Raw genomic sequence first — 18,244 nt, 5'->3', positions numbered from 1 at the left:
GACTACATTGGCCATACCATTCATTCCCTTGCTTTAACATAATTGGTTTTGACCTTAAAGGAAGATAATTATCACTACGGAATCCACGCTGTGAAAACAATTCAGGGGGGTCAATAATTACTGTAATGGCCCACAGAGAAGACTGTTGACAAGTGGCAACTCGAAATTGAGTTTCAAGTACTTGATTGAGTTTGGGTACTAAAGAATCAAAGACTAATAATCAACATTCATTTGAACTCATGCATGACAACTTACATTGTGGTTATCAAACAAATGTAAATTAACATTCATTTCTTGCACTGCATTATCTATTTTCTTTACATATTATCATCTAAAAAAACATGCCATGATTGTAGTATAAATATACTTGGATTTAAAGAGAAAAACATTCTGCATAAAATAATACCAGATGAATACTTATGATCAGTTATACCAATTTAATTGTTTAGACTTTCTGGGAATCCTTTTTTTTTCATATTTTATACCTGTGGATCATATTTAAGGTAATGCCAAGAGGAGGATAGAAGTTTCAAAAAATTAACTTGGGTATGTAATATTTTTTGCTTTTCTATTCATTCCTATGTGTGTGATTATTTGGTGTCAGTACTATTTAAATAAGCTATAACACTGTGCTCGGTGACATGCAGGAAGAGAGAAAACTTGGTGCCCTTTACTGAAAAACTATGAAACCACCAATCTACATTTTGTGGATAGTTTAACTTTTTTCTTTAAATAAAAGTGCACAGAATTTAACATAAAATTTGTGCAACAGCCAAAACAAAGAGATAAGAGAATGGAGTTTATTAAAGAGGGGTCAAAATTCAGTATTTACTTTGGTATAGAATATATAAGAAAAGAAGAAGGATACACATGCAAATAATTTCCTATTTGGGAAGAGCGTTGGCAAAACACAGCTAACTTATCAAATGATCAGAAGCACTCACAATTAAAGCACATGTGTATTTAATATACTACATTTAATTTATATCAGTGGTTGCAAAGAATGAAAGGAATATACTGAGATATTTTCTGTTTTGAGATATAAGACTTGATTTTTTCCCTAGGATATGCTTGTCAAGAACTATTTTGTTTTAGTGGAAATGTTCTGTGTGCACACCTCTGCACACAGAGTTATCCGTACAAACGCACATCCCTCAACACACCCACACCCACACATGCGTTCACACATAGCATACGCACACTGTCATCTCTTCCAAATGAAGGCCATTCTGTCTGGACGGGCCATCCTTTATTGTCAGGCAATGAATATGTGCCTCAACCACCACTTTTGCTTATGTTTAAATGTACAACTAAAAACTTTTGTTAAAGATTACCTTAATGATTTTTTTTTTGACTGTAGAAAATCTTTTGAAGGTTTTTATAACATTAATTAAAAACAACAGGATAATTCCTAGGTAAAAGGTTAGGAGTACTTCCTTTTAAAGAGTTGAATATCAAGCATGGGCTCAACCACAGCTGCCTTTTAAATATACAAGAGCTCTGGCACTTTTGTCTGTGAAATGTATTTATTTTGTATTATGGACGTAGAGTAGTATTTGAAAAATTAAATGAAACCAATATTTAAATGATACAGTGAGTTATTCTTATGAGGTAGGGGCAAGATATTCCTATTTTTCAGGTGCTGAGTTCATTTAGTTTTGAGGTTAATAAATTTTTTTTCAAAAGGTGCTTAACTAGGATGGGTCCATGGTAACATCACTTTCATGCTATTTATAGAACTCCATGGTGGATGTATTATGGTTTATCTGAGCTAAGAATCACTGCTATTTTAGTAATCATGATTAACTATTTAAAGGTAATCCTATAGTAGTTTTTCACTTTTCACAATAATTATAGACATTAACTCTGTCATAGTCTTCAGTTTTATAAAAAAATATTGCACTGTCTTGTAAAAGACCCTTTAATAATATATGGATGACAGTGTAAACTTTTTACATATTTCAAATATTCCATTTCAAGGAAAACAATAATTGAAGATGAGCACTGTGTTTTGATAGTTAATTAACATTAACTTGTAATGGTCCTATACTTTCTCCACTTACACTAACTTAGGTAAACAAGACTAGTCTATTCCTAAGTGTGAATTTTCACAGAAGGAGAAATCTGGCAGAGATCCTCACCATCATCTGAACACTCGAACTGGACTTCCTTTTCTGAATTGACCAGTCAAAAAGAAAGGAAAAGAAAAAAATATGACCGGTTGAATTTTTAAAGTATCAAAGCATGGAGCACAGAATAATTTGTCTTTAAAGAGGAGCTGTAAGTTGACTGGAAGAAAAAAGTTCTGGAAATGTTTCTTTCTATATAAGAATATTAGTGAAAATAAATATCTTAATAGAAACTATGAGCTCTGCATCACTGAACACCACAGAAAAACAGAGGTGAATAAAACATTTGGAAAATTTAAAATAACACATTTCCACCAATGTAACACTGGGAAAAAAGCAGACATCAACAGTCATTACTGAAACTTATGCTGAATAAACTAAGCAGAAGGAAGAGAATATTAGACTGAGGAAAGGAATTAGTAAAAGGTAAACGCCATCCTAATGGGAATCACAAGCGCATGATCATCATAGCTCTGGAAATTCCCAGGTCACACACAGACAGGTGGTGAAGAAATGACTGGCCATGAACATAAGTGACAGATGATATTCTCTGTTCTATATTCAAAATGAACTGACCACTTGACTTTGGGTCAAGTTCAAATGTTAGAAAACTAATTAATTCCCAAGAACGTTGAACGGTTCATGAGGAATGTTGGCATCTGCCATTGGAAGAGAAAGAAAAAGATTAAAGAAATAAAACATTGAGGTAATACTCTGGAAAGATAACAAACACAATTCATGTATAAGGTTACATTCAATCAAAGGTAAATTCCCACAGGAAAAAAAAATAGCATCAGTAGAAAGTAAATTGTATTATTTTGTTTGGAAACCCACAACTTTTAGAAAGTAAAAATACTCTGCTGCTGTCTTTCTTGAGAAAATGTTCTAGTATTTGTTCAGAGTATTCATGTTAATTCTGTCTCAAAATCTTAGGACAGAAGAACAGGAACAATTAAGACCTTTATAAATACTGTCCAAGCAGAGAAAATACTTTTGAATTTTGATTTCCTAGACCTGATTTGTTTTTTTTTAGTCTATAAAATTTAGCAGCCAGAATTTTAAAAGAACACAACATAACTATTTGGAAAAACATTTGGTTTTCATGCATTTTCAGGTCACCATGACAGTTTGAGGCTATAGTAAAGCAGACAGGATTTACACGCTCAATTTCTAAAGTAATGCCATATAAAGTATTGTTTTGTCATGATTATTTAATATATAACAAGTAGAAAAGATGTAGCTTTTCTTGGTATAAATATTAGTCATTTCTGTATATTAAATTATTTTATATTTCATTCTGCATCCTGTATCAGGAACTATAAAAAGTATGAGCTACAATGATTTAGAACTTATATTTAACATTTAAAAATGATCCAGCATCTGAAAGTCAGAAATGAGTTTAGGAGCACCTGTTTAACTTACCTTAACTCCATCTGGTTTCTTCAACAAACTCTTGGCTGCTGCAAAATGAGGGTAAAAATCAGTTTAGTGAGTTATCCACAGAAACCCACAGCCAGGCAACAAAACAGGTTATTGTTTCCTTCTACTGCCTTTCCTTATTTATGGCCAACATATGCCCGATTATCAAGGTCACACTGATGAGCGCGAGCTTATAGGACATTGAAATACAGTATCACTTTTCTTGGTCTTGTCACATCAAATTTAGAACTGAATTCTTATTTAGTTCATCGAAAATAATTGGACACTTTGTCAGTTACATTACTGGACTTTATTTCACAGTTGGTTGCGAAAAGGATACTGGAACTTTAACTGGACTATACTTTTGTAATCCAGAAAGTTGATTTCAAGTCTTCAGACATCAGCTCACAGATTGTATTACATGTTCATTCACACCAAAGTATGGTGGCCATGTCAGTTCTGCCACTTAAGCCGCTCTTCCTAGAGGTTTAAAACTCATTTGTGAAAATCTGCTCTGGCTAAATAGCATTCTTTTTAATAGGTATATTTGAAATCAGATCACTTCATTTTTATAAAAATATTATTAATAATAACTGTATTTAAGAGGAAATGGTATATTATTGGCCTAGAGCAAATATTTCACACACTTAGTGTATGAACTTTAAAAAAAGGTATTTTTTTTATGCATCAAAATCAGAATACAAAGGCTTCATAAACAAAAGCCTTTTACGTTGAAAAACTAAAAATCACAAAGTTGAGGCAAGAAAGAAAACAAAATGAAATCTTCAGAGAGTTCCTAAAGTACATGGTCTTTTATGAGACTTCACTTTTTGGGAGGGAGCGTTCAGCATTCCTTCTGTTACTGAACTCCTTGAGTATATTAAAGAGCAATGCTGTCCTTTCAAAAAATATACTTATGAATGGGCACATACACAGAGAACAGAACTGTCAATGACAATTAGTAGATCAAGTTTAGAACATTTACAAATATGTAGGATAGAGTATACATTTATGCTTCAATTTAATGTTAATTATATATATTTAAATATATCAGAGTAGAATTTGGTATCTGAAGTGGAAATACCTAGCTATGATAGAACTGCATGAACATGTAATTTCCTGACATCTGTTTGATTTGGGCCGTTATTTTGCTATCACGTTGGTACAATTTTAACTTTAAAGATACAAACATGTTAATTTTATTTAGCTTTTAGCAACAGAGCTATTAATTTATTATTAATGAGACTGTAAGAAATAATAGCCTTAGCACTAATACTGTGTGCCTGGAGCTAAAAAGCAGTATTAAGTAAATCCTGTGGCAGTTAATACGTTAGAAAGCAAACTCAGAATAATTAGAATTGCAATAGCAAGCAAAGAGAAGACAATGATTTGGGGTAAGCAGCAATTTGGCCTGGGAGATGCAGAAATGTCCCTTTTGGTTACTATTTACCTTACCTCACAAGAAATACATTCCACATAAAGGGAGAAAAGAAAAAATAAAAACAACTTTATAACCATATACTCATGGACAAATTACTTTAAAGAGCATGTTTGGTAATGAAACACAATGAATACTCAAAAGTAAAACGCAATATAAACCACAAGGTGTAACTGAGTCTAATGTTATTCAGTCGGTTTTGAAGTGATGGATTAAAAAAAAAGTTTGCTTTTCATGCTAAGACATTCAGAAACGATATCAAATCCACATATTAGTCATGAGTTTTTAGTTTACACGATGATGAAAGGACAATGTGAGGTAAACAAAAAGCTTCCATACATGGGTGTATATATTAATAAAGGCCCAATTTATGCCTAATGGTGTATTTGAAGCTGAAACAAAATATACAATCTTAATTCTGAAGTTTTCTTCCCTGTTAGTCGGTCTGTCACTAACTATATATACCATACCATCCTACTTTTTAGTGATTCACTAATTATTGGGCCACAGTGAAATGTTAATTTATATGAGTATAGCATATATCAGTTAATATTTAATGAGATGACACTGAATTCACCCATATAAATGTCAAATATATTAATCAACTGTTCATGAAACGGGTAACTTGACAGCAGTAGTAACAAGTTTTACTGCACCAAACCAACTGGACAAAATACACACAACTGACTAACACAGTCCCTCAATTTGCAGCATTACTCATTGCATCATCACCATTGGTGTGGTTTAACAGGTTAGTGGAAGTCTTTGAAAAGCCTACGAAATCACATTATATACAATGGGGGGTTACAGGTGACCACCTAATAAAATGGTAAACAATAAACAGAAATTGGTTGAGCGGCTTGGAAAACATGATCACGTTACGGGTTGTCACCTGAGATCACTACGACACGCAGGTGAGGTGTGCGGCAGGGATAAAGCACTTGAGACATAGCTGGGTAACTGGATGCTGCACAGCACTCTCATATAAACAGTAAGCAAACGAAAATGGTAGTATTTTTGGTACAATTGTCTGACAATGGTTCCAAGTCTAAATAGCTAAACAGTAAGTTTTTACCAGTGCAGCTGTCTTAATGCTTCAGTCCCTCCCCATACATAAGACTGATTAGCTTTTACCAAAATTTAAGTTTTGGAAACCTGATCCTTTGAGGTAACCCATCAAAGAAGGGGGGCTCCAAAACTCAATTTCTGGAAATAGTATAAACTTTATGTCAATTCTGGAGAGTCACACCTACAATAAAAGAAAGAGTTTAGCTTCTTTCAGTCTATTATTTAAACAAACTTATTTTTACCAGGAAATCATTTCAAAGAATGTTTATTACTGTGGGATAGGTTCTTTGTAAATTCTTAAGTTTAGATACCTTTGTAAGTTGTAATCATTCTCATAGCATGCCAACATACTACAGTATTGTAATTTCAAAAGAACTTAAGCCTAGGAGAACTGGGTTCCTCAATAAAGGTCTTCTAAAAATCTTTCTTATTGGGATTCCCTGAGAGAATGAGACACATACAAAAAGACACTATTCATGGTGATTACTTTATGAGATATCAATTAATTCTACATTCAAAATGCTGAGCTTCAGGTTGGGAGAGTACAGTTACAAACTGTGTCAACTTCAGCATGGAAGACAGCTGGGTTTTGAGCTCTGCTCCAGCGCTGACTAGTGGTGGGGCTGCCGGGTTGCTAGGGGGAAGAGTGTAGTCATGGGCTAGCTAACACCTCTGTGAGGCAGCACCCACGTAAAGTCCAACATGGCAACTTGGAAAACACTTGGAAAACAGTTGTGGAAGGAACCCATGCCACCTCTTTGCCATCCCTGAACAACAGTGTTTTATGTAATCACTAAAAATTTTAAATTCCAAAAAAAGCTACTAGAGAAGAGAGGAGGAGAAAGAGCAGAGTTCTTAACACATGTACCTGAAAAATTCCTCGTAGCCAGCATAGTGGTCAAGATGGCACCCTGTCAGAGCAATAAGAACATAAAATTAATGCTGCTTTTGCAAGTCTTTAACCTAACAAGTAAGTGTTTTTGATAACAAGTCTTCTCCTAACCTTATTTTCAGTCAGGAGGTTTTGCTTTCTTTTCAGTTTTTGGTTTCCTCAGAGTAGCAGGCCTGTGTTTCTTATAATAATGCTGGGACCACCCTGGTGGGTGCAGCCAGGTTCTGATTATTAATTTGCACAGCTGTTTTTCACTGAGTGGAGGGATCACATCACCAGTGATTCTAGCTCTTCAAGGTAGTCTTAAGTCCAGTGATATTACACTTCCCCAAGACCCAGAAGAAAAGTTTTGAGGTTTAAACATTTTAAAGCCCTTTTTAATATAGTTCTGTTCCTCATATGGAATCTCACTTCTCACTCTGCCAAATTTCCCTCCACACAAAAAAGTGAAATTTCTTACCTTTAGTTTTCTTCTTGCATTGAATTTCTTCAAGCAGTCTACAGTCTCCTGTCTGTGCATCATGGAAGCAACAGTAGAACGTTGCTGGAAGAGGAGAAAAATAAACTTAATTGAGGATATTTAAAAGATATTAAGCATAACAGTATCCTCAACTTCATCAAATTTTTATTAGTGGTTTCTGCATCCATCTGATGAACTTGTAAGTATTCAATTACAAGAGTTTCCTAATAATGAAAGACCGATTTTGCCAAGACTACTTGTTGAAAAAAAAATCAAAGGAGAGTATATTTGTCACTGCAGCTCTTGGGGTCTTGGGGAACTGTCACTTACACAGATCCACGGGTGCTTCAGTGCCTCGGAGGCTGTGATGCGCTTGGCGGGGTTGATAGTAAGCATTTTATTGATGAGGTCTTTAGCTTCAGGAGTCACGGTGTCCCACTCTGGTGACGGAAACTTTAAAAACACAAGTTTATAAAGAGTTTAAAAAAGAGATATACTCAGTGGAACAGAGAAGAGCCAAATATACTAATCATTTCCTTAAGTAGTGTGTTTCATCATAAATTTACTTTTTATAGAAGTTAAATTGTATCTACATGTAGACAAACTTTTTAGTTTATATTGGAGGATAGCTGATTAACAGTGTTGTGATAGTTTCAAGTGGACAGCAAAGGGATTCAGCCATAGGTATACATGTAGCCAAACTCACACAGATATATATCTATTCCCTCTCTATGTATGTATCTATATATTGAGATAATGAGTGTAACTATAAGGGACAAAGATGTACATTAAATTGCCATGTTATAACTAGTGATACATTTTTAAATTTGAAAAAACAAAATGAATCTTCTAGTCCTCTAAAAAATCTTTGTTCAATCTGCAAATTCAATTTTATGCAATCTTTCTCATAACTACTTATGCAATTTTACAAAAGTCAATAAAGCTGAGAAGTTGTCACACCATCATGCTACTATGCCAAGGTTCAAAATGATGTATTACATACTTCCACATCTCGTAAGCAGTAACAGCAGAGAAAACAAAACAGCTTCAATTCCTGTTCCAAAATGGACCTATTAATTGCCACTGTTTGGAGTACAGCAGTGAGATGAAATTTGGGACTATAAGAGCCCAGCAGGATTTCATTTAATACCTCAAGAAGGTTAATCCACTTAATCATAAATTTCATTAAAACTAAGTTCATAAAAGTAGCCAACTCTCATAACTTTTATTAGTAACCATGTATAGTCATAAAGTGATTTATTTTAAATTTCTGTGTAAACTTTTTGTTGATAACTATGTTACCTCATAGTCACTTAATAAGCATATTTAGTAGAAATATTATTCTTGATGGGTTAAGAATGCATATCCCACTGGTTTCTAACAAAACATTAGGTTCTTTTCCCAGCTTATGAATTTTTCTAGACAATCTTGAGAAGAAAGCCACTGTCTCTGTGGCCTAACGGGCTTCAGCTAGTTCACTTTTAGGAGCCACGTGTGACTTGTGATGTGCAACTGTCATTTGTGATCACGTGCATTTGTGATCCACTGGCAAAATGAAACAGGAGAAAAATGATACTGACTCTTTAACACCTGCACATTTTTGCCAGTTTAATAGCTATCATTTTAATTCCAGAAGCTTCCTTCGGCCAGTTGTAAAAACTTGCTAACCATCAGGAACTACTGAGGAAACACTCAAGTCTGCTTCTTCATGACGTGGAGATTTTCTGACAACAAATGAGGGCTGAATTCACCTAGATAAAAGTGGGTCCTTCTCTTATTTCTCTATTCACAAAGGCATTTCTTTACATTCACCAAGCAGTGCATGTGTAGAGGTATGTTTTTTGGGTGAGAAGTGGAAATGTTAGTGACTCAGTCATATCCTACTCTTTGCAACCCCACAGACTGTAGCCTGCCAGGCTCCTCTGTCCATGCAATTTTCCAGGCAAGAATATTGGATGGGTAGTCATCCCCTTCTCCAGGGGATCTTCCCTACCCAGGGACTGAACCCAGGCCTCCTGCATTGCAGGCAGCTTCTTTACCATCTGAGCCGCCAGGGAAGAAGCGAAGCCCCTGTCTTCCCAGAGGGGTTCCTAGTTCTAGTCTGTAAAGATGGTGAATGCACTAGAATGGCCAGGTAAATCACAATTTGGATTAATTATGATTAGCCTGGCTAGAATGGAATGCTTCAAAATCATAGATTTTAAACATCTGTGATACATCCATCTCTCTAAATGTTACATTTAGTCAGGAGAGTCCATGATACCTGATACAATATAATATAGCTTTCTCATAACTTCTCTCTTTACCACAATGCACTCTTAACTTGTGCTCACAAGGTGGACCCGTTACTGCCTACCACTTAGTTAGCCCACTTAATAACACAGGAAAAGCACCTCCAGACCTGCATTCTGACTTCCTGAGGGCTGTGTGAGGAAAATCAGAGGAAGTGGTAAATCATATTTATCAGAGGAGAGAAAATTACACCAAAGAGCACAAAGCTAAGCCATAAAGACAAAGTAGTTAAGGCCTTACTCTTCAACACAGACCTTTCTTCATATGCCTAGTTTCCAATATTCTAATTGTAAATTAAATGTATTGGAACTGTGATTTTCCAATATTTTTCAACTGTGAAAACCATTCTTCAAATGAAAGCTTTCACAGAAGCTCAATGGATAAACAAAACAAAAACAGTTAAAGCCGACATAAAGGAACAATGTTCTATTTGATACATGGATCACTGCAAAATATTGTTAACATATAGTTTTGCAGTAAGCATTTGAAAATATAAGTCAGCTAACAGGTAGTAACCACTTCTAAAGCAAAAATACTTTAATTTTTATATATTTTTAAATGCACTAAGATTTAAAACTTTGACAAGCAAAGTACTTCCTTAGAGACTTCAAACTGTTTTCCTTTCAATTTTATGAAATAAAGGGCTAAAGGAAATAGAAACTAAATATATATGTTACATGTCTTATTCTTTTTTCCTAAAAGAGAGGAAAATAATAAGGGATATTATTAAAATAGCAATGAAAAATTTGTTTTTTGGTAAATAAAAAAACCAAACCCTAATATAAAGCTATATGAATATTTATTACATACATCATAAGCTCCAGCCTTGATCTGCTGATAGAGTCTGTGTTGGTCTTCATCCCAGAATGGTGGATATCCAACCAGTAGAATGTAGAGGATGACTCCTGGAGGGAATGAGCGTATTAACACAATGTTAAGTCACAGAGAAACCAAGAAGTTAAATAGGGCAGATCCACAATGATATTAAGCCATGTCCATTCAAAGACAGAAAACTGGATGGTTGGTAAACTTCAGAGACATGTTATGATGCACTCTGGTGTTCCGTGGAGGGTGAACACTGTTCCTCCTTTGCCCAAGGACTCTGACAGCGTGAGAGTCCAATGCACGCAGCAGAGGATTAGTGCTAAAGGTGCATAGCAGAGCAACACCTAACTCTGAAGCCCACCTGCCGCTGTGGGTGGCGCACTTGGCCTCCCTGAGCGCTGTGCACACACGATCTCCCGGTGCTCTTATCGATTTAGATACCATGTGATTTTAGTCACTTTAGAGGTTGACGTTTAAATACGTAACATGTTATTACTTCCTCTTAGTCATTTTGCTAATTAGGACATTTTGTGGAGCAATGGTGCCCTGGTTACAGATTCATGCTCTAAATATCCAGGGTGCCTGGGAGTGTGGGTACCATATAAGAAGATGAAAATCCTTTCCTCATTAATGATCTTAGTCTTCAAAGATAGCTTCTTCAGTAAAACAACTAAACCAGTGATACTACAGGAGTATATACTACAAAGAGGGAAAAGAGAAGACTGAAATTGTGCATAAAATCCAAAGAGTTAAATGCTCAGCTTTAAGACAATTTAATATCTTTTTCATAGATATGTAATTATTGAGAAATTGATCAATACCTGATTTAATCTTTAAATTAAACAAAATTCTTGTATCTGGTAGTTTTTAACTTGCCCTGAAATCAAATCTGAGGTTTACATGTCTCCTTGGATCATCCTCTTTGCCATCATACGTCCCTTCCTCTACTTTTGAAACATTTTATGCCCTGCTTAAGATCTTTCATTTCTAGCCCATTGTCCCAGAGGAAAGCCTGCCATTGCGCTGCTGTCTCCTGCTTGCTTTTCTCTTGCCGAGTCCCCTTCACAGGGAAGCCTGGGAGTGGTGGTAAGATAGGCGACATGCTGCCTGGTGGGCCTGCACCTCCTGTCTCCCAAAGCTGGTCTCTTCATTACCTTTACTCTGTTAGGGACACTTGGCCCTGCTCCTGTTCACCAGACCCTACATATTTATATGATAGACACTGTTGCAGCTAAGATGGCTTTAAACAAGGGTTTAATCACCCTAGGATTTTCTAACCTGCTTCAGGAAGACCCACTTCAAAAAGCTGATCATGATCAGAATAAAGCATTTTAAACAATATTCTTAAATAAAAACCCAACAACGCTTTAAAATCAAGATCTAAAGGGACTTCACCACAGTGGAATTAAAAAAAAAAAAAAAGGACAGTGCAGAAAATCAAATACAATATTGGCACCTTACTTTGCAATACAAAAATGTTTTTTCTATCTTTCACTATTATCACTGACTTAATGTTCATCATTTATTTTCATATTTTTCCTATCTGATTTAACAGATGCATTTAATGATGATAATAATTAGGATGATGAGTGTCTGGATGCAAGTAGAAAAGAGGATATACCTAAGTAGCTTTAACCCTTTTCTATGGTTTAGCAGGTGAAGAAGAAAATCAGCTTTGCAATGGAAACAGTCTATAGTCATTTTAAAATACTCATTTCTCTAATAAGCATCTGGAGTTAGGCTGTTATAAAATTATAAAATAGAGCCACATCTGCGCCATTTAGCATTCTGGGCCTGGGCACAGCCTGCTTCTGAAGCTTTGTTCTTGTGAGTTGCGTCTACTGGTTGACACTTGGTATGGTACTTTTCTGGGAAGGGAGACTCACAGACATTTCATTCCCTAAGAATCAGCACCCACTATGTTAATAAATGCTCATGATTTGTTTGATGGATGCCTACAAAAAATACACTTTAAATAAAATAATAGCATAAATATAATAGCTTTAAAAATACTTTCAGGCTACAAGACACTATTGAGCAGACGGATGTGAAACTGTCAATTAGAGACGCGGGTTTGATCCCTGGCTCAGGAAGATCCCCTGGTGTAGGAAATGGCAACCTGCTCCAGTATTCTTGCCTGAAAAATCCCACGGACAGAGGGATCTGGTGGGCTACAGTACACTTGGTTGCAAAGAGTTGGACACAGCTGAGCATAGTTCTATTACGCCTTCCTTAGTCTAAGAATAACTTATTTCATCAGCTGTTTGGCTACCCTGAGATTTGGCTCATAGAGAAAAGAGAGGGTAATTAGTTTTTTCTGTCTTTAATAATCAGCTTTCAAAATAACACATTGGTTCCCCAAACATCCTCCAAAGGCCAGGATTTAGGTTGCATTTTGACTACTATTACTATGAATGCAAACATAAATTTAAAATTTTAATCCATCACTGTGATTTTTCTTATTTATCTTCTAACTGTCCTATCTTTAATCAGTTGAAGGCACTTCCAAGTGGCTCCTGAGTCCTGTTAATACAAGCTCTGTAGCCTTTAATAGTTTCTGCTCTTTCTGGTTTCACCAGATGCTCTTGGATCATTACTTTTCCTGATCCAGACTTGGAATCAGCCACTTCTACAAGGAATTCTACAAGATTCTACACGGAATCTTGACTTCTTATGGTGGCAAACAGTATACAGAGACCAGACTGGGAAGTCTGAGGTGTGCTCTGTGGGAACTACACGTTTCTTCAACAAATAAATGGAGAAGCAAGGAAAGAGGAATGAGAAGAAGAGGGGGAGAGAGGAGCAGACCTTACAAATAACAGAGACTTAAGAGACCAAGCTGATAATGAAATTATGAGACAAAGGGGCAAATAGCAAAATTACTACATATTTGATTATTTTAAGCAATTACTATTACATGACATTTAAAAATATTTCTATTATTAACATGTTCTTTAACAAGTCATTTTCTTTTAGAGGTATTCATTAAAATATTATTATTATTATATGACATTTAAAAATATTTCTATTATTAATATGTTTTTTAAAAAGCCATTTTCTTTTAGAAGTATTCATTAAAATATTTATAGATATATTGATATGACGTTTGGGTGTGACTTAAATAATCTTGGGGTAGAAGACTGAGTCAAGTGATGACGAGGAAATAAGATTAGCCATCAGATCAGTATGCTATTATCCTCTCTGCTTTTGTAGAGATAATTTTCTGTAACAAATTTTCCATAAAAGCTGAACTATTTGACACAGTCCACTTCATATAACATTTAAAAAAAATGAAAGTTAAAACAAGTTTTCATTATCTTACATACACGTTTGTGCTTGGAATATGCTAAGAGATGTTTGATTAATAAGAGTTGAGAAGCACTGATTACTGATTAGGTAGAAAGACTATATTATCAAGGACATTCAAAACTGATTTTAATAAAAGCTACAGCTTACAATCACATCAATGATCAAAACATTCTAAAGGCTGTTCTTACGAAAAAAAGGTGAAGCAGCAATGCTGAGAAACTCTTGAGAAGTCAGTGGGAAGTTAACGAAGCAGTCTAACAAGTACCCATTTCAAATTCTCAAAAAGTGAAGGGCACAGCACGAGCTTATGTGCAAAATGCAGGTGGAGTCTGGAAATTAACTAGTGAGGGATAGAACAGCTTCCTTTTATCCCTTATGCAAACCCAAAACCAAAACACAATTCAAGTGGGGGGGACCTAAGGGGCCAATGATGGGTAGAACAAAGATCTAAAAGATCAAGGCCAACAAGTTAGCAAATTATTTTTCAGATGATGAAAACTATTTCTACCATGTGGTAGGGCTGGCAAACTGACAGGTTCTCTGGCATCAGGCTAAGGTGAATGCCCATGCCTGCCGGGCAGGAGGGAGGGAGGGTGCCAGGGAGAGCCTGTGTCCATCTGTCTGGCAGTACAGCAGCCACGTAAGAACACAAGCATCTTGCTATTTGTTCTTTCAATTACTTTAGGGAAGCCAGAAACTGATAATTGCCAAAGAAATCTCCTGATAATTATATAATTTATTATATAAATTTAAAGATAAATGTCAATCCCCCGACCCATAAATGGTCCAAGTGTCTGGCCAATACAGCTGTAGATCACCTGTTTGCAATTTGAGCTCTACTGTGTAAGAATCCTAAATCTGCTGCCCTGAAGGAATTCCCAACTAGCTGTGTTATGCAGCCCAATGGTGGTGTGCATCAGAAAGTTTGTGGAAATGCAAATTCCTGAACTTCATCACAGAGAATCTTATTCAGTGGTTTCATGGGTGAGTCCCAGAAAATTGTATTTTTCATAAGCACTCAGGTAGGTCACCTTGAAGCATGTGGTCTGTGATCCACAGTTGGAAAATATCAAGTCAGGGAAATAAATAAATACTATATCTAGAGAAGTATCCGAAAGTATGTCAGTTCAGAATAAGAGAATGTTGGCAGAGATTATGGGAAGAAAGCTCCAAGGGTTGAAGACTACTGAAGACGTGGGTTGTGAGGGATGAAGGTAGAGAGCCTTCTAAATGTGAGGCACAGCTGGATGGTCCAGTGTAAGAGCCACAGAACTGGTGAAAGGAACACATGGTCCAGCAGGCTTGAGATTTCACAATGGCAAATACTTTCTTAGAAAGTGCTTGATGCTGACTTATTCCAGCTGAAATATGGAAAGGCTAAGGCTGAGAAATCACACAACTGCTGGACCTAATCTGGCCATGAAAGAAAACAAGGAATACATCCTCCCAAGATTTCAAAGGTTTGTTACAAGTTACAATGTATTCTGGGACAGCCACTAGTTTGTTACTACTCATAACTGTTCTGATGTCTAATGCAGGTAGAGAAGTAACAAGACAAGCTGTGTGTCCACTATGTTTTCAGACTTACATTTATTATTTTTTAAGACCAAGATGTAGAAGGAAGTTCAGTTAAAAACCAGTCATTCAGTGACATCTGTAAACAACATTTGCTCACCCCACTATGGAATTATGGAAATACCTATATAAGCAAGAAAACGATCTAAATCAACTTACTGTTGCTAATGGCAGAATACAGGACTATATTCTTGCTTCATTAATGTCTATCATTTACTTTCCAGTAATGGACTAGTAGCTTTCAAAGCCCACATATAAGTCAGGCTATATTCTGTGTGGGATCATTAAAGTAGTGGGGATAAGTATTTTAAATTTTCTGTGTATGCAGATGTGTATAGTGGACTTTTGGACTCTGAGGGAGAGGGAGAGGGTGGGATGATTTGGGAGAATGGCATTGTAACATGTATACTATCATGTAAGAATCGAATCGCCAGTCTATGTCCGACGCAGGATACAGCATGCTTGGGGCTGGTGCACGGTGATGACCCAGAGAGATGTTATGGGGAGGGAGGTGGGAGGGGGGTTCATGTTTGGGAACGCATGTACACCCTTGGTGGATTCATGTCAATGTATGGCAAAACCAATACAGTATTGTAAAGTAAAATAAAGTAAAAATAAAAATTAAAAAAAAATTTTCTGTGTATGGATTATTGTATGTTTCCAATGAAAAAAATGCACAGATTTCTTTAAGCCATTATAGCAAAACTGTACTTCACTCTGTTCTATGTCAATTGCCCAAAGGCAGCTATGGTTGAGTACTTATAGAGTTTGATTCACAAAGATTACTTGCCATTTTGCTAAATGGCTTATTCTGTATTTCCTTTCTTATCTGGGTTATCTCATTTTTTTACCATACTATCTAATGTCTACCTTTGCAAAGAAGTAGTTATTAAGAGCTAGTGTTCAGGGATGGTTGAAAAAGAGATTCTCTCAAGAACTGCCATTACCTAAAAGCAGTAAATAAAGTGTACATTACTTTGGCGCCTATTACAATGGGAATGAGAAAAGGTGTACCATCTTGTAAGTAAAGTGAATTTAATGTAACCTTCAAGACATATAATAAAATGATAAAACTATTCCAAGCAGCAGGGACCCAGAAATGTAACAAAAGGCATAAAAATCTCTTATTATGTTCCAGGTAGTGAGGGGTGGGTGGGTGTGTGGGTGGGTGTGGGTGTGCGTGTGTGTGTGTGTGTGTGGCTGGCTGTGTGTGTGTGTGTGTATGTGTGTGTGGCTGGGTGTGTGTGTGTGTGCGTGTGTGTGCATGCGTGTGTGTGTGTGTGTGTGTGTGTGTAATTTCCCCCGAATATGTGACACTATAATATCTAAGACACTTCTGCAGTTAACTATGTGATCCCAAGGACATTTTTCAGCATGCAATTAAAGGATGCCAAAATTTCTACAGAAAATAAAGGATGGTGGCCCTAAATAGTGCAGGCTTGTCACAAAGGGATTTGGCTGTTAGTAAAAAATTAAAAAAACATCTGAAAAGAAAAGGTAAGGAGATAACTGAGCAAAATGGAAGATAACTCTACCCATGGGAAAACGAGCTGAAATCTGAAAGATGCCCCGTGGCTCTGAGTTTCTAGAGTCATTCATGAGATGTGTGTGTAAAAATTCCTCTTGGTAGTTCTAGGAGGCAAGCACCATTATCATCACCATTTTAAAAGCGGAAGCTGAGATACCAAGACTCACTCTGGTCCGGACCTGTCTGTGCCACACCCTCTCTTCAGTGCTGGGTACCGCTCTAGCTCCCCCGCCCCAATAAAACCCATCCGCATCTGTCAGTCTCTTAACAGATCTGTGATGGAGGCTGATTTCTTGCAAGCAAAATATTTTGAGTTATCTGCCATTAACATGTGGACCTGAACAACAGCATTTTGTGGCAATGCTCTCACCAGAAGGATTTTAGAGCTCCTGCTTAGGAAACAGTCTCAGGGAGGAAGACAGAGCTTGGAGCTCACCTAAGATACTACCCTTTAAGTGACAATTCCAACTTTTTAGAATAATAGCTGTTTGCATTTCAAATTGCTTTCAGTTCAGTTCAGTTCAGTTCAGTCGCTCAGTCGTGTCCAACTCTTTGCAACCCCATGAATCGCAGCACGCCAGGCCTCCCTGTCCATCACCAACTCCCGGAGCTCACTCAGACTCACGTCCATCGAGTCAGTGATGCCATCCAGCCATCTCATCCTCTGTCGTCCTCTTCTCCTCCTGCCCCCAATCCCTCCCAGCATCACAGTCTTTTCCAATGAGTCAACTCTTCACATGAGGTGGCCAAAGTACTGGAATTTCATCTTTAGCATCATTCCTTCCAAAGAAATCCCAGGGCTGATCTCCTTCAGAATGGACTGGTTGGATCTCCTTGCAGTCCAAGGGACTCTCAAAGAGTCTTCTCCAATACCACAGTTCAAAAGCATCAATTCTTCGGCACTCAGCCTTCTTCACAGTCCAACTCTCACATCCATACATGACCACTGGAAAAACCATAGCCTTGACTAGACAGACCTTAGTCGGCAAAGTAATGTCTCTGCTTTTGAATATGCTATCTAGGTTGGTCATAACTTTTCTTCCAAGGAGTAAGCGTCTTTTAATTTCATGGCTGCAATCACCATCTGCAGTGACTTTGGAGCCCAAAAAAACAAAGTCTGACACTGTCTCCACTGTTTCCCCATCTATTTCCCATGAGGTGATGGGACCGGATGCCATGATCTTTACAAACTCTAAAAACCCTATTTGACCCTCATACAGTTCTATGCTGCTGCTAAGTCGCTTCAGTCGTGTCCGACTCTGTGCCACCCCATAGACGGCAGCTCACCAGGCTCCCCTGTCCCTGGGAT

General features: G+C 36.8%; 1 protein-coding gene across 9 annotated transcripts in view; it reads right to left on the bottom strand.

Moving 5' to 3' along the window:
• The window catches only part of CAMK2D (calcium/calmodulin dependent protein kinase II delta), a 319,598-nt gene that overhangs the window by 42,512 nt on the left and 258,842 nt on the right, over positions 1-18,244 (bottom strand). For 5 of the 9 annotated variants that reach the window (XM_052641898.1, XM_052641904.1, XM_052641900.1 and 2 more), the window contains exons 9-13: positions 10,509-10,603; positions 7,737-7,859; positions 7,407-7,490; positions 6,923-6,965; positions 3,552-3,589 (exon numbers count right to left, since the gene is read on the bottom strand). In XM_052641898.1, coding sequence (XP_052497858.1) covers positions 3,552-3,589; positions 6,923-6,965; positions 7,407-7,490; positions 7,737-7,859; positions 10,509-10,603 — 383 coding nt within the window. The remainder of the gene's footprint in view (positions 1-3,551; positions 3,590-6,922; positions 6,966-7,406; positions 7,491-7,736; positions 7,860-10,508; positions 10,604-18,244) is intronic. The other 4 variants (XM_052641899.1, XM_052641901.1, XM_052641907.1 and 1 more) reach the window with 1 other exon arrangement.

Source organism: Budorcas taxicolor, chromosome 6 (assembly GCF_023091745.1).
Source record: "Budorcas taxicolor isolate Tak-1 chromosome 6, Takin1.1, whole genome shotgun sequence".
In the NCBI taxonomy this organism is placed as follows: Eukaryota; Metazoa; Chordata; class Mammalia; order Artiodactyla; family Bovidae; genus Budorcas; species Budorcas taxicolor.
Note: the sequence above shows the minus strand (reverse complement) of the source record. Positions and strands in the feature narration are given on the sequence as shown.